This window comes from Pipistrellus kuhlii, unplaced genomic scaffold (genome assembly GCF_014108245.1).
Source record: "Pipistrellus kuhlii isolate mPipKuh1 unplaced genomic scaffold, mPipKuh1.p scaffold_m20_p_10, whole genome shotgun sequence".
Lineage (NCBI taxonomy): Eukaryota > Metazoa > Chordata > Mammalia > Chiroptera > Vespertilionidae > Pipistrellus > Pipistrellus kuhlii.
In genome coordinates, this window is record NW_023425405.1 from 45,759,747 (window position 1) to 45,774,503 (window position 14,757).

Sequence of the window (14,757 nt, forward strand, 5' to 3'; positions counted from 1 at the left end):
ATAGCTAAAGGAATTAATTTTTCTAAATATTACTTTTACCTCAAGGAAAATTTTTGTGATTAAGAATAAGGATGTCCAGCCAGCATGGCTCAGTGGTTGAGCATTGACCTATGAACTGGGTCACAGGTTCAATTCCTGGCCAGGCCATATGCCTGGATTGTGGGCTCACTCCTTAGTAGGGGGCATGGAGGAGGCAGCCAATCAATGATTCTCTCTCATTAATGTTTCTTGCTCTCTCACCCTCACCCTTCCTCTTTGTAATCAATAAAAACATATTTAAAAAAAAAAAAAAGACTGATAAAAGCTAGTATACTATCCAATGATCTAAAGTCTTGGTTGGCAAACTGTGGCTCGAGAGCCACATGTGGCTCTTTGACCCATTGAGTGTGGCTCTTCCAAAAATACCACGGACTGGCTGAGTCTATTTTGAAGAAGTGGCATTAGAAGAAGTTTTAAGTTTTAAAAAGTTGGCTCTCAAAAGAAATTTCAGTCGTTGTACTGTTGATAATTGGCTCTGTGGACTAATGAGTTTGCTGACCACTGATCTAGGGAGAAGGAAAAAAAAACCAATGATCTGGCTTTTAAAACATCTTCTAATGCTTTTCCTACAGAATTCCAGATATTTAAAAATCCTGGTAGTTTAGTTTTAGCACATAGAGTAAAATGTTCCCATAGAATCTCAGGGAACTGTGCTTTGGATTACAGGGCTCTCATAATTTAAAAACATATTTCCAACTAACATTTTAAAACTAAAAGTTGTCATGTGCTATTGAAAGACTTCAAGGTATTGCTAGTATTTGATTAAATGCTATTGCAGATAACTCATTTTTATTTCAATTTATTCTAAACATTAATTTTAATAAATATTTTTACACTGTCATCTTTCTAACTAATATTTATAGCCAGGATTTATTTACATTTTACCACTGTTGAAAGGCTAATAAAATTTATCTTTAGAAGATTTGAGGTCTTATTTATTTAACTGCAGAGACTATATAAATCATTTTTGTACTATACAATTGTGGTACAAAACATGTAAAGGTTTTATTACCTTACAAAATTATACCTAACATATATTTTTAACATCAAATATGCAAAAATAAGACTGGAGAAATGTTTAGACATTTATCTGTACACAAACACAATATAGCTTAGAAAAAAATATTATTTTTTAACAACTAGAGAACAGTGATTTAGAGCTTTATCTTTGACCTCTGGGTAAGAATTCCAACCCTATTACTATAAGTGCCTTGGGCAAGTTATTACAACTAAGTATGTATTTACTTATTCATTTTTAACAATTTAAAATTCAGTTACTATTGTGTGCAAAGCCCTATATAACACTCTAGATATACAACAATCTAAACAATGTTTCTTAACTTTATATAGTTTTCAGTGTAGAAAGAAGACATTTATGTAAATAATTGCAAATATAATTATTTAATAAATATATTTCATATTAAAATAAATAATGAGAATGGGAGCATCGATATCTGCCTGGAGAAATATGTGATGCTCATAAAGTTTTGAACCTGACTCATAAAATTTAAGAATATGTTAATAGGTTTCTTTTGTTTTCAATAACAGCTTATAGTTTGAATCTGAGGCCATAGAAACACACAACACGTAAATACAACTTTTATCATTGACATGTTTTCCTTCTTCAAAATATAAGTTGAATCAATACATATATATATTTTTTCATATTTGAATACTATGGTGGAGATAGTTGGAAAGAAGTAAAAGAGGAAAATTGAAAATAGTATTTGATGGTAAAATAGAAAAGGCCTAGAGAGCAGTTTTTCAATATTTTGCTCAAAGTGTACAGCAGAAGAAACTGGAATGTTTTTAAAAAATTCACAATCTAGCCTTCAACTCAGAATCTCCAAAAATCTGACTTTAAGTTGTATTTTAGCTAATTCTAATATGGGAGAAATATTTGCTTACATGAAACTATATATATGTATATATTATCAGTGATTAATTTATATTAACATCAATGATATTAATTAATTATTATTAAAGCCCACAATTTACTATGTGTATATATTTTTAAATTTTAAATATTTTAGTAAGGTACAATAATTAACTAAATACTGTGTTCTGTTACTTAGAAAACTTGATATGCAATTAAGGATAGAATAAATAGTCTTTCTTGGCAGGACAAAATAAGAAATAAAAATATAGTTTTTTTATTTTAGAATTTTTAAGTACTTGACTTGAGTGGAAAAACCAATGTCCTTGATGTTTTAATTACCCACAGTCAGCCTCAATCCTTATTTGTACTATAAACTAAAACCTTGACCTCAGCTGACTCTAAGACAAAACCCTCCCTCAGGATAAGCTAAAGGGAAAGCAAATAATGAAATTTATCTTTATTCATTTAAATTTCTTAGACCTGGTAAATGAGCTTCAGTAAAAACCCTTGAGATTCTCTATAAATAACAATCAAATTTGCATCTATTACAGAGGAATCCATATGCCATTATTCTCTTGTTATCGGTTTATTTGAGCTCAGAGCATTTTCAGGGATTAACAACAATCTGTGTCTAAACAGCGCTTGACTAAACTCTATGCCATCAATTCTGAACAGTCGGACATTAAACTCCAGGAAATGAATTGTGCCTCATTTGTTACAAAGTTCTCTCAAATCCTAGCATCTCTTTGTAACAATTAAGCCTCAGTAAGGAAGTTATGAAAAAGGAGTAAGTTATGAAGTTTTAGTTAGAATTAATTTCCAGTTTCGAGTATTCTCTTTTCCCCACATTTTTTATTATCATTTGGAAAAATTAATTTTGAAATATTCTAAGAAAAAAAGTTATATTGGTTTTGTTTTATTTCCCCATTGATGATGTAGATTTCTACCTTCTGGAATTCTTAAGGTTTTCTGAAGCATGTGAAGTTTCAATTATCTTCAACTGTATTTTTTAAAAATAATTTTCAGAAAAAATATAAACAGGCCACGTGACAATAAAAACATAATGTATCGACATGAATGGCACAAGCAAGCAATCATAAGTATTAGTGCTAATAAATGAAATGGTCCCTGTGTGCAGTGTTGGGGATCTTGGTAGTGAGGTAGCTTCTTGATGCCAGTAGACACCCTCCACAGTCATAAAACAGGGCTTTCTCCACATTACCCTCTACCAGTAGGCACACACCTTCCCTATTGTCCAGTAAAAATTATACATAAATACTCAAAAGAGTACTATTACAATTTGTCTTTGAATAAAACGTCAAAAATTTTAGTAAATTATCCAATTTGTGGATTTTCAATCTCAGTATATAGCTTTGGTTTTATATTACAGAAATATGTATGTATGAATTATGTATATATGTACATACTTATTTTTACAGGTGAAGGTGACACCACACCTACAATAGTCAACTTAGACCGTAAGTAATATTTTGTATATTTGTGTATATTTGTATATTTTGTATATTTTGTATATTTGTGTCTCTAATGTGTCAGAAATGTACCATTACTTTCTTCATAGGAAAATACCTTATCACTATATTAACTTCCATTATAAAAATAAGTTGGTCTATTTTTACTTTTTTTTTAATGTGCATATGTAGGGGGATACAAAGGTAACTGCTTACTAAATATCAAAATTCAATTCTGTTATCAGACACTATAAAAAGTTATATTTAACCTTAAAAAAGCATTTATATTTCTTATAATTCTGGCCAAAATGTATGTATGGATCTTTACTCTCTTTTTAAGTTAATAAAGATGCAAAAATCAGAAGGAATAAAACCAAAAGGTTGGGAAATTACGCAGCATCTCTATCCCACTCTATTTTTAAAGTTCTTTGCATGCTCTACTAGGCCAAAGATGACATAGCCTGAGAGGTTCGGTTAATTCCCAATTTAAGAAAATCTGTTGAGAGCTACTGATTTTTAATTTTTGCTAGGATAGGCAAGGAATAAAGAGGAGGGTCAGGAAAAAGTTTACCTCAGAGGATTCTATATTGTCATTTGGATATAATGATTTGAATGTAATGGTTATATCATTCGTATACAATATCAATAATTATATAGAATATTGATAACTTATTTTAAAATTGCTATGCATTCTGACTTTACTATTTCAGAAATAATAAACCCAATATATTTCTGTTTGTTTGTCTTGTTCAGGCTATTGGTTTGTGTTGGCATTTAGAAATTACCACCATAAATGACATAAATTTTATGTTGAGATTGGTGGGGGAAATATAGACATGGAGAACTCTACTTTCTTAGTGCTGGGTGAGGAAAGCCACTGTTGCTCTCATGGCAATGCTGTTGACCTTGAGTTGATTAGTTTTTCTGTGTTACTCATCTATGATGAGGATTGCAAACATTTTGGGCCTAATTTGGCACTGTAGCCATAAAACATTTTCACCATCACATGTTCTTCTTACAGAATTGTGGTGGTTACATTTGCCTAGGTACCTTTGCCGAGCGCCACAGTATTAAAAAATGTTTAGTTAAAATGTTAAGGGGAGTGGGGTGAGGGTGACTGGATTTAAAAAGTGAAGGAAACAGCTAAAGAATATATGTGCATACCCCATTTGTAAGGACCAAGGAAGGCGGAGACAGGGGAGAGTGAAGGTGGGCAAATGGGGGAAGGAGGACTCCTGCAATAATATCAACATTCATTTTTTAAATTAAAACCATTTATGTATATAAATCATGTATAGAAGTTATATTTGGTTCTCTCTTTAGATCCTGTGATATCTTGTGCCAAAACAAAACAATTACGAGTTGTAAATGGAATTCCAACACGAACAAATGTAGGATGGATGGTTAGTTTGAAATACAGGTAATTATTAATGATACAAATCATATGTATTTGGCTTATTCGCAGAAGATGCATTCCCATCATTAAAATATGATCCTAAAACTTTCTGTATACTACATAATATATTATACCATATGGTAATCAGAATGCTAAAATATTTTTGTCAATAACCATCTTTACCAAAGCCTCATTACTTAACAATGAACCTGAATTTTAACTATGTTTTCTATTGTTTTTAAGGCACCTTACATTTCCCCTCCAAGCCTTTTGTGCTGTTCTTCCCAATACATGTTGTAGCTTTCTCCCTCCATATTTTGTGCTTGGAAAATCCTTCTCATTCTTCAAATACCAACTGAAATATATCTAGTTTTGGGAAACTCTCTCTGTTCCTTTAACTATAGCCTCCTAGAGTAGTGAAAGAAAGTACATAGTTTACTACAATTAAGTCACAGTGATACTAAAGTAGAATAGAGACAACTTGAAATCGAAGTTCTTGTATGAATAAGCCAATTCTTAGCAAATAGAATCCTTTGATATATACCAGGTAGAAGATGGTCTAAAGTTCTCTTTCAGTATGCCTTCCTTTTGAGCAATAAATGACAACTTTTATAAATATGTGTGATGATAATTGTAGGGTAGCTGTCCTAGGTGTGTAGTACTGAAATAGAGTTGTGAAACCTACCAGAATTTTAAAGCTAATTGTAGATGAAGATTTAATGAAGGCTCCAAAACTTATGGAGACTGTTTCATTCTATTTATTATAGAAAATCTTTCAAAAATCTACATCTCTAAAATAATTAGCTATTCTTTGCAAATCTCATAACTCCATAAAAAGAGATATGTACATATGAATTTATTATTACCAATACAATATATAAGGATACTCCTTTGGAAGTTTCTGTGGAGAAGTAGAGAAAACTGTCTTTCATTAGATCAGATTACTATAAACTTTTAGGGGAAAATATTTTTCTTTTAAATCCAAGTTCTCTAGTAGAAACAACAGCTGTTTAGTTATTCTTCCAAAACACATACTAAGAGGAACAGAAATTAAAACAGATATATACTCTTATCCTCCTGTGTGGTACAGGCCATAAATAACTATGGTCTTAATCTGGGAATCTTTTGCTATAATTCTCACAAGCACTGAACATCTGTACACTTTGGAAATGTAAGTTGTGAAAAGTTGTACTTTTTAAAAATTTCTCTGCCAAAACCAATGGACTTACAGATTTTGGATATCACCAAAATAAATGTACTAGTATTTGTTATTCTCCACAAATATCTTAAAATTTTCCAGATGATATGTCTTGCAAACTTGTTTTAATGATATGTTGCTGGTCTTAAACTGAACAAACAAATGTATTCAAACTTGGTTGTATTTTAAGTTAATATATCAGAGCTAAATAATGGTAATGAATGAAGGAAATAGTGTCCAAATTTTACATATTGCTGCCACCACATGTCTTTTAGTTTAAATAAAAACTTAAATTTGCATTTTTCATAATTAAACACTGAAGAAATTATGTTGTTTTTATGGTTCATGTTTTTGTAATTATCCTATATGTGTAGCACATACTTTCTCTCATAAGGAATGGATCTTGGTATGTAGTGACAGGGTTCCAAATACAAAAATAGAGTTGATTTCATAAAATTGTAATCACATTATGAAAAAAAAAATGCTAACACTGCAGTTACCAAACATCTCTTTCTGATAAAAGGATTACTCATTTGATTCTAGTTGGGTTAATTTCTACATTTTTCTCTCAAATGCATTTATTTTTAACAAATATAGCCGTAGATTTTGAGTTAATTGGCAGCCAACCTTGCACAGATGTTACTTGTTTCTCTTTCCTCTTTCTTGCAGAAATAAACATATCTGCGGAGGATCATTGATAAAGGAAAGTTGGATTCTTACCGCAAGGCAGTGTTTCCCTTCTCGGTAAAGTGTTTCTGAAACCAATTATTTGTTTTGAGCAGTTAAAAAAATTCATGGCTTCCACTTAGCTTTTAGGCTTAGTATGCGTATTTATTTAACAGAGATTTACCAGCATGGGGTGAGGACACTAGTTTTTATTTTTTATTTTTTAAGATTTAGCTAGCAAAACTTTCTTTGACTTAATTATATTTACTTACTGGGTACTGCTTTTATTTACCTTTGCCCACAATTGGCATTACTCTTATTTGAGTGGGAAACTGCTAGAATTATGCAAATAATTTAATTACAACATATTGCATTTTATATTTCTAGATAGAAATTCTTTTTCTGTTTTTGTTTCTTCTTATTATTAAATTTAGTGAATTATCAAAAACTTTCTCCCAATCCTCATTTCTGCTTTCTTGTGGAGAGAGAGCCTCCAAATCGTCCTGGGGCTAATTTCCATTGAAACTTAGTCTAAGGAAAAGACAGGAGACAGCATTTGTAAGCTAACTTCCTAATTCTCATCAAGGTCACTCCGATTTTGTTAATATAAATTTTCAACCCCCAGTAAGAAACCAAACATACACACAGCTGAAGTAAAAGGAAACTTTGTAGTAAAATTGCCTGAAAAAAAATTTTCTCTCTAGCAAAACATAATTAAAATTTTTGAAACGGCCATTTTGATGTTCATCAGTTTATAAGCTATTTTTTATACATACTTTTAACCATCAGAACTTTGCATAATAAATATGTTGCTCTTTATTTTATTTTGAGTGAGATTTTACATTTAGGTGATTTTTTCTGCACTTATAAGCTAAAATAATATATATGAATAATCTTACACAATTTAAAATTATATTTTACCCTTTCTTGTTTTTTTTACTTAGAAACAGAGACTTGAAAGACTATGAAGTTTGGCTTGGAATTCACGATGTCCATGGGAGAGGAGATGAGAAGCGCAAACAGGTCCTCAATGTTTCCCAGGTGGTATACGGGCCGGAAGGATCAGATCTGGTATTACTAAAGCTTGCTAGGTTAGTTTCTACAGGAGGATTTGCATTTTTAACCTAGACTGAAATTGTTAAAGCTCTTTCCACTATGTGGCTATTCGTCCGCTCTTATGTAGATTTGTTATAAAAAATGTAAGTCATGTACTATATATGAACATATATGTGTGTGTATAACTAATTTACCTACCATCTACTACAGATTTCTAAATTATATATTAAACATTCCCTTTTTCTCTTTTCTTTGTTAAGAAACATGACTTTTTATTCTCTCTAAATATCATATTAAATATTAAAACTACATTTCAATCTGTTAATTTGTACTGAATCCAGTCAAGAATGCTACCATTATATTTTGTCTTTTCAGACCTGCTGTCCTGGATAATTTTGTTAGTACAATTGATTTACCTAATTATGGATGCATAATTCCTGAAAAAACCACTTGCAGTGTTTACGGCTGGGGCTACACTGGATGTAAGTTATTTTTCATAAGGCAATACCATATTTATTTTATTTAAAAAATTTTATTTGTTTCTTATTTTTCTCACCTTACTTTGTGCTCATTATCTGTACATTTTTTTCCCCACCACTCTAGCGATCAACTTTGATGGTCTATTACGAGTAGCACATCTCTTTATTATGGGGAATGAGAAGTGCAGCCAGTACCATCAAGGGAAGGTGACTCTGAATGAATCTGAAATATGTGCTGGAGCTGAAAATATTGCCGCGGGACCATGCGAGGTAAAAAGGGAGCTTTTTAAATAAGGCAAAAGTGATTAGTAGCATAGTTTCTCATGTTTATTTTTTGTCTATATTTTTCAAACAAAAATCATTGTACACCAACATGTTCCAAGAGAGAGGAATTGGGAAAGATAACCCGGTATTATCTTTGTACTTTTTATTTGAACTAAACAGTGATACAATCCATGTTTCATTAGCAGTAAACTATGATGGCATTTGTCTCTAAAAACAACAAGCACACACAAAAACCCAAACCCCAAACAAAAAGCCCCAATAAACTGACAGAGCCAGAACTCTAAAAGAAGCTGTTCTAATGAAAAACATACAATAGGAGTTTGATATAATAGCTTTAATTGTTCTAATGTTTTTCTAAATTTATCTAATCTTCCCAAATTCTCCCTAAATGGACTATATTAATAATTTTATTAAGAAATATCTGTCGCCGAAACCAGTTTGGCTCAGTGGTAGAGCATCGGACTGCAGACTGAAAGGTCCCAGGTTCAATTCCGGTCAAGGGCATGTACATTGGTTGCGGGCACATCCCCGTTTGGGGGTGTGCAAGAGGCAGCTGGTCGATGTTTCTCTCTCATCGACGTTTCTAGCTCTCTATCCCTCTCTCCTCCTCTCTGTAAAAAATCAATAAAATATATTAAAAAAGAAAAAGAAAAAAAAAATATCTGTCTAACCCAACCAGTGTGGCTCAGTGGTTGAGAGTCCACCAGGCGGTCACAGTTCAATTCCCAATCAAGGCACATGCCCGGGTTTGCAGCCTCACTCCCTAGTAGGGGGCTTGCAGGAAGCAGCTGATCAATGATTTTCTCTCATCCTTTATGTTTTTGTCTCTCCCTGCCCCTCTCTCTGAAATCAACAAAAAACATAAATTTTTTAAAAGAAATACCTTAGTTTTTAACTTTTAAATCTGTTTTCCATTAAGTCTCTCTCTGTGTGTGTGTGTGTGTGTGTGTGTGTGTGTAACAAATTCTATTTTAAAAACCAAAAGGTCAAAGTCTATGACTGTAAGAGCTTGGACATTATAATTTGTTAGGCAACTGTTCTTTTAACTTGGCAGTGTTCCTATCCCTGTGTTACATAGACAAGCTGTTAAACTGTTACTTTAGATGTATTTTTGAATGTAAGAGACACACTTCTCAAGCCTGGGAGCTGTGGGATTGTAGAATATTATGTGTAGCAAAGCATAGAATGAGTTCAGTATTAGTGAAATGTCTTTTGACCTGTAGGAAATGGCCTAAGTATGGAGCATTAATATGTATAGAATTGCATGTGTTAAATACATTGCTCTGAGACTTATTCCTGAGAAGAAAGCATTTACTTAGTTAAGGATATTTTAAAATTGCTTAAAATGATATCATTAGAAACAGATTATGTATTTATAACCACTTTTAAATTCCCTGTTTTCCAGTAAGTCAGTATTACTGTGTTCATTATAACAAATGAAAAGAACAAGGAGAAAGGAATCCTCCCTCACTCCCTCTCTCCCTTCCTTCCCTCTTTTCTTCTCCCCTCCTCCCCACAAGAGCCCTGTGAGCATGAAGTTTGAGCTAGACCCAATCTTTGCTATCATTTAAGAAGCTATTTTTTTTTTATCCCAGCCCTACTGCCATTACTAAAAATGCTTTGGCAACTGTTCTTCAGGAATAACCTGTAATCAGGTTTATCATCTATACATTCTTAGATTCCTAACTTTAGCATTGGAGTTTTCATCACATTATCACATACTTGTTATTTTTATTATAGGGACAAGATTTGACTTCAAGTTGATTTTACAACTTCTCAAAAATAGATTTGTCCTCTAGAATATTTTTTAAAACAGGGCAATAAATCACTGAAACCACTGAAATCTAAACACTTAAAAAGAAGTCTCCCAAATGTTTGTAGCATCACATTTAGTAACAGTTACCCGATGTAAATTGCTTTGACGATAACGTAGTTTACTGGTGATTTTATTTTAAAATCAAATGTATTAACTCATGTGGCATGATTTATATGAAGTCTCATAGAATAGACTATATTTTTACTGTTTTATATTCTACTTCACCCTTACTTTGATTTTCCCCATCATAGAATGCTGATAGCTCTCTTATTTCCATCTGTATCACAGAACTAAGTGTAGCAGTTTAGTTCTATCTCATCACGTCACTGTTGTGAGAGAATTAAGATATTTTCAAATACTCTTCTTCATACCAGGATGCCAAAAAGTCATTTATCACAACTGTAGGAAGCTACATAGTTCATGAAGGTGATGAAGAACATTTATAATGATTATATACAACAATATGTGTAAATATAGGGTGGGGGCAAAAGTAGGTTTACAGTTATGAGTATGCAAAATACAGTGTTTATTCTTGTATTCTTATATATTCATTATTGTATTATTTTCCATACAAACAACCGTAAGCCTACTTTTTTTTTAATATATTTTATTGATTTTGTACAGAGAGGAAGGGAGAGAGATAGAGAGTTAGAAACATCGATGAGAGAGAGTCATCGATCAGTTGCCTCTTGCACACCCCCTACTGGGGATATGCCCGCAACCAAGGTACATGCCCTTGACCGGAATCGAACCCGGGTCCCCTCAGTCCCCAAGCTGATGCTCTATCCATCGAGCTAAACCGGTCCCGGCCGTAAGCCTACTTTTGCTCTACCCCATATATGTGACCATAAAAATATATACAAAAAAATCTATTCATCTATCTATCACATATCTATATTTGATGATTTAAAAGGGTTCCCATACAAAAATGCCATAAAATCACAGGCTGCCTTCCACAAGGAGGGGTATAAAATATAAACATAATTATGTATAACTACTAATGCCAATAGTAAGTACAAAAACATTCCTTTTTTATGCCCGGAAAAGCAATATCTAAACAGTAAATAAAATTATTTTTTTCAATTACATGTTTTTGTTTCACTTGTTAATATCATTTTAGAGACAGGATTGGAAGAAAGAAAGAAAAAAAAGCTTTAGAAATAAAACTTAATGCAATTTAATCATTAAACAGGTATAAGTACAGGTGGGTTTTTTGGTACTTGCATTTATCTACATTTCTCAAATATTCTGTATTGAACATATTTTAAATATCAGCAGAAAGTAAAAGTAAATATAAAATATACCTTCTCAAATAGCTACCAGTGGCTATGTGTTAGTATGAATTCAAAAGAGGCAAAATCCACTTTCAAAGATAAAAAAATATATCATTCTCAAATGAATACTACACATTATAGGACACTTGCAACTTTTGTACTTATTTCAGTCTTACTTAGTTAGCTCAATAGAAATATAATCAATGGTTTAGTACATACATTTTATTTAAATTACAGTTATTCTCTTTTTTGTATATATGTGCCTTTGAGATACAAATCTATATAGAAAATGTTAAGGAATCATTTTTATTTCTAAAATAATACTTCGTTGTTGCTATTGTCACATGTCTTCTTCCTAGGGGGATTATGGTGGCCCGCTTGTGTGTGAACAACATAAAATGAGAATGGTGCTTGGTGTCATTGTTCCTGGTCGAGGATGTGCCATTGCCAATCGTCCTGGCATTTTTGTCCGAGTAGCCTATTATGCCAAATGGATACATAAAGTTATATTAACATATAAGGTACCACCGTCATAGCTAATATAACTGTGCCTGAAGTTTCCATCAATACAACTCCCCTTTACATGAGGATTCAGAGAACATGGAATTAAAATGTCACTTAAAACAATCCTAAGACACTTGAGTGTCATGTTTGTTAGATACTCAATACTATTTATGAGTGTTTTCTGTTGTTTTGTTTGTGAGTGTTATTTTGTAAATGTTGAAGTGAACTAAGGTACATGCAAGTGCAGTAACATATCTCCTGAAGATACTTGAATGGATTAAAAAAAATGCAAAGGTATCATTGCTGGATGATAAAAGACTTAACGGGAAAATCAATTAATCTCTCTACACTGCTTTCCAAGGTTAGTTTCTTAAGAATGAATGCACCATAAGTTAAAATTATTTTAACCTCACAAAATAATTTATATCTTGTTTTTTAAAAATTGTAACTGAATATGTTATATTATCTTTCATATGCCATACATTATATTTCATTTGTTCCTCCTTACTGTGTATCCTGTAATACTAGTAAACATACTTTTCATAAGAACTTGTACTCATATAGACAACCCTGGGTGCACTAGAGTTTCAAATTGTGGTGTTATCTAGTGTAACCCTTTAATATTCTGAAAGAGTACTTATAGTTTTTCCTTAAGAAAAACAAACAAACAAACAAACAAACAAACATAAAGACCAGTAGAAATATTAAGAAAAAGTGCAAAATAGAAATGACAAGCTCATCCTGATATGCAATCTGCAGATGACCTCGAGGGTTGGCATTGCGGGTGTGTTCGTGAATCACAAAGTTAAATAACACCTAATCTAGGTGGCTACATATAGTAATCATCCTCGTTATTTTATGTAGTTTCTAATTCTTAAAGGGAAGAGAGTGATAGGTGTATTAGTGCCATTCCTTTCTTCCAAATTTGGGGCCACTTTTTTATGTAAGATATTTTTAGATTTATTTTCCTATAGTATTTTTTAAAATCTTAGATGAATATGCAATTGAAGTTTAAACGTATTTTTAAACATTATTTCAGGGGAAATTTTTCATGTCTCCAAAGATTTGCAAATAACCCCTTTTCAAATTATTCATTAAAGTATATATTGAAGAAAAAAATCGAAATCCTTTTTTTTTCTACCTAGAAGTTTTTAGCCTAATAAAACTTTACTCAAGTAAAGGAAGAATGTAAAATGAAAGGAAAAAAATGACTTGTCCAAACTCTTTGTATTCAATTTTTTTAAAAATTGAATCTGCTAAATGGGCTATTTTATCAAGATAGCTTTATTTGATCTTAACTTCATCTTACATAGATATTTCCTAACACCATGGGGAATAGTCATTCAAATTTTATATTCTGTATGATAATAACTGAATTATCATATTACTGTATTTGTTGTGATGAGCTGAATATCATTTATTGTCAATAAATAAGAAAAAGAGTAATAGGATAGGTTCTGAATTTTCACAAAATTTTTCCTTATAGAAGATCTTTAAAAATAATGATTTGAATGATTCAAATCCAGCGTCCACACTTCTCCAACAAGTTTCTCTTGAATGATGTTTAATAAGGCCAAGGATTTTATTAAAGGGTAAAAACAGCACCACCAATAATCCATCAGACATGGGGCACAAAGAAATTCTCCCCTTGGGAAGTTTTCTTTGTAATAGAGGGAAATGGGAGGAATTGACAATAAAAGCAAGATGAACAAAATCTGTGCTATTTTAGGTGGTAGAACAGGGTATAATCATATATATTTTATCTAGTGAAGGAAACTATTACCTGGGCATTCTTTTCTTAATAAACTACAAACATGAAAAATCCAATTTATCCCAAAATACATTTCATTGTGAGTCACGGACCAAACTATCAATATCTTCCAAATGAAAAGTTTTCATTGCTATTTTTGTTTTGGCTGTTTGAATAATGGTCATATATTGTTATAATTATGGACATTTTCTGATGTCTACCAGGAATAGTAATGTAAAATTAAAATGTGTGTCATAATGCCTCTGCTGTGCAGAAGGGATGATGATCCTTTTGTATGCTTCTTTAATTTTATTGTAAACTATGTAATGACTTTTACCTATGTGCTGTGGGCAGGTCCTCAGTAAAATGGTTTCTATTGAAGCAATCTCTAGTGTCAACAGGCTCTTGCTTGCTATCTCAGTGTTTCAAACTGTGGGAAATGTGAAACACTGGAAAGCAAGAAAAATAACAATAATGGTGTGTGATAGCAAAATTGTATTTCACTTATTCCTGTGAATATTTCTTGTTGGTACCAATGGTACTGATTATACAAAGTGGATGTTAGAGCCACAACATTCTCTTGAAGAAAAGAAACACTGTCAAGAAGTTAAAAATTTTCTTGTTGCTTCAAAACATGTTTTTAAAGAAATACTGGTTTTGCCGAGACCTGTTTGGCTTAATGGATAGAGCGTCGGCTTGGGGGCTGAAGGGTCCCGGGTTCGATTCCGGTCAAGGGCATGTACCTTGGTTGCGGGCATATCCCCAGTAGGGGGTGTGCAAGAGGCAGCTGATCGATGACTCTCTCTCATCGATGTTTCTAACTCTCTCTCTCCCTTCCTCTCTGTACAAAATGAATAAAATATATATTTAAAAAAAAATAAAAAAAATAAAGAAATACTGGTTTTGCAATGTAGGGATCATGGTGTAAATAATTTTAATAAACGCT

The 14,757-nt window shown here is 32.1% G+C and overlaps 1 protein-coding gene across 2 annotated transcripts in view; it reads left to right on the forward strand.

Annotated features, from left to right (window-relative positions):
• HGF (hepatocyte growth factor) overlaps window positions 1–14,401 on the forward strand; it is a 60,179-nt gene extending 45,778 nt beyond the window's left edge. For both annotated transcript variants that reach the window (XM_036429585.2, XM_036429582.2), the window contains exons 12-18: window positions 3,358–3,396; window positions 4,711–4,807; window positions 6,651–6,725; window positions 7,592–7,738; window positions 8,079–8,185; window positions 8,307–8,452; window positions 11,917–14,401. In XM_036429585.2, coding sequence (XP_036285478.1) covers window positions 3,358–3,396; window positions 4,711–4,807; window positions 6,651–6,725; window positions 7,592–7,738; window positions 8,079–8,185; window positions 8,307–8,452; window positions 11,917–12,093 — 788 coding nt within the window. In that variant the 3' untranslated portion in view covers window positions 12,094–14,401. The remainder of the gene's footprint in view (window positions 1–3,357; window positions 3,397–4,710; window positions 4,808–6,650; window positions 6,726–7,591; window positions 7,739–8,078; window positions 8,186–8,306; window positions 8,453–11,916) is intronic.
• The last annotated feature ends 356 nt before the right edge of the window (window positions 14,402–14,757 follow it).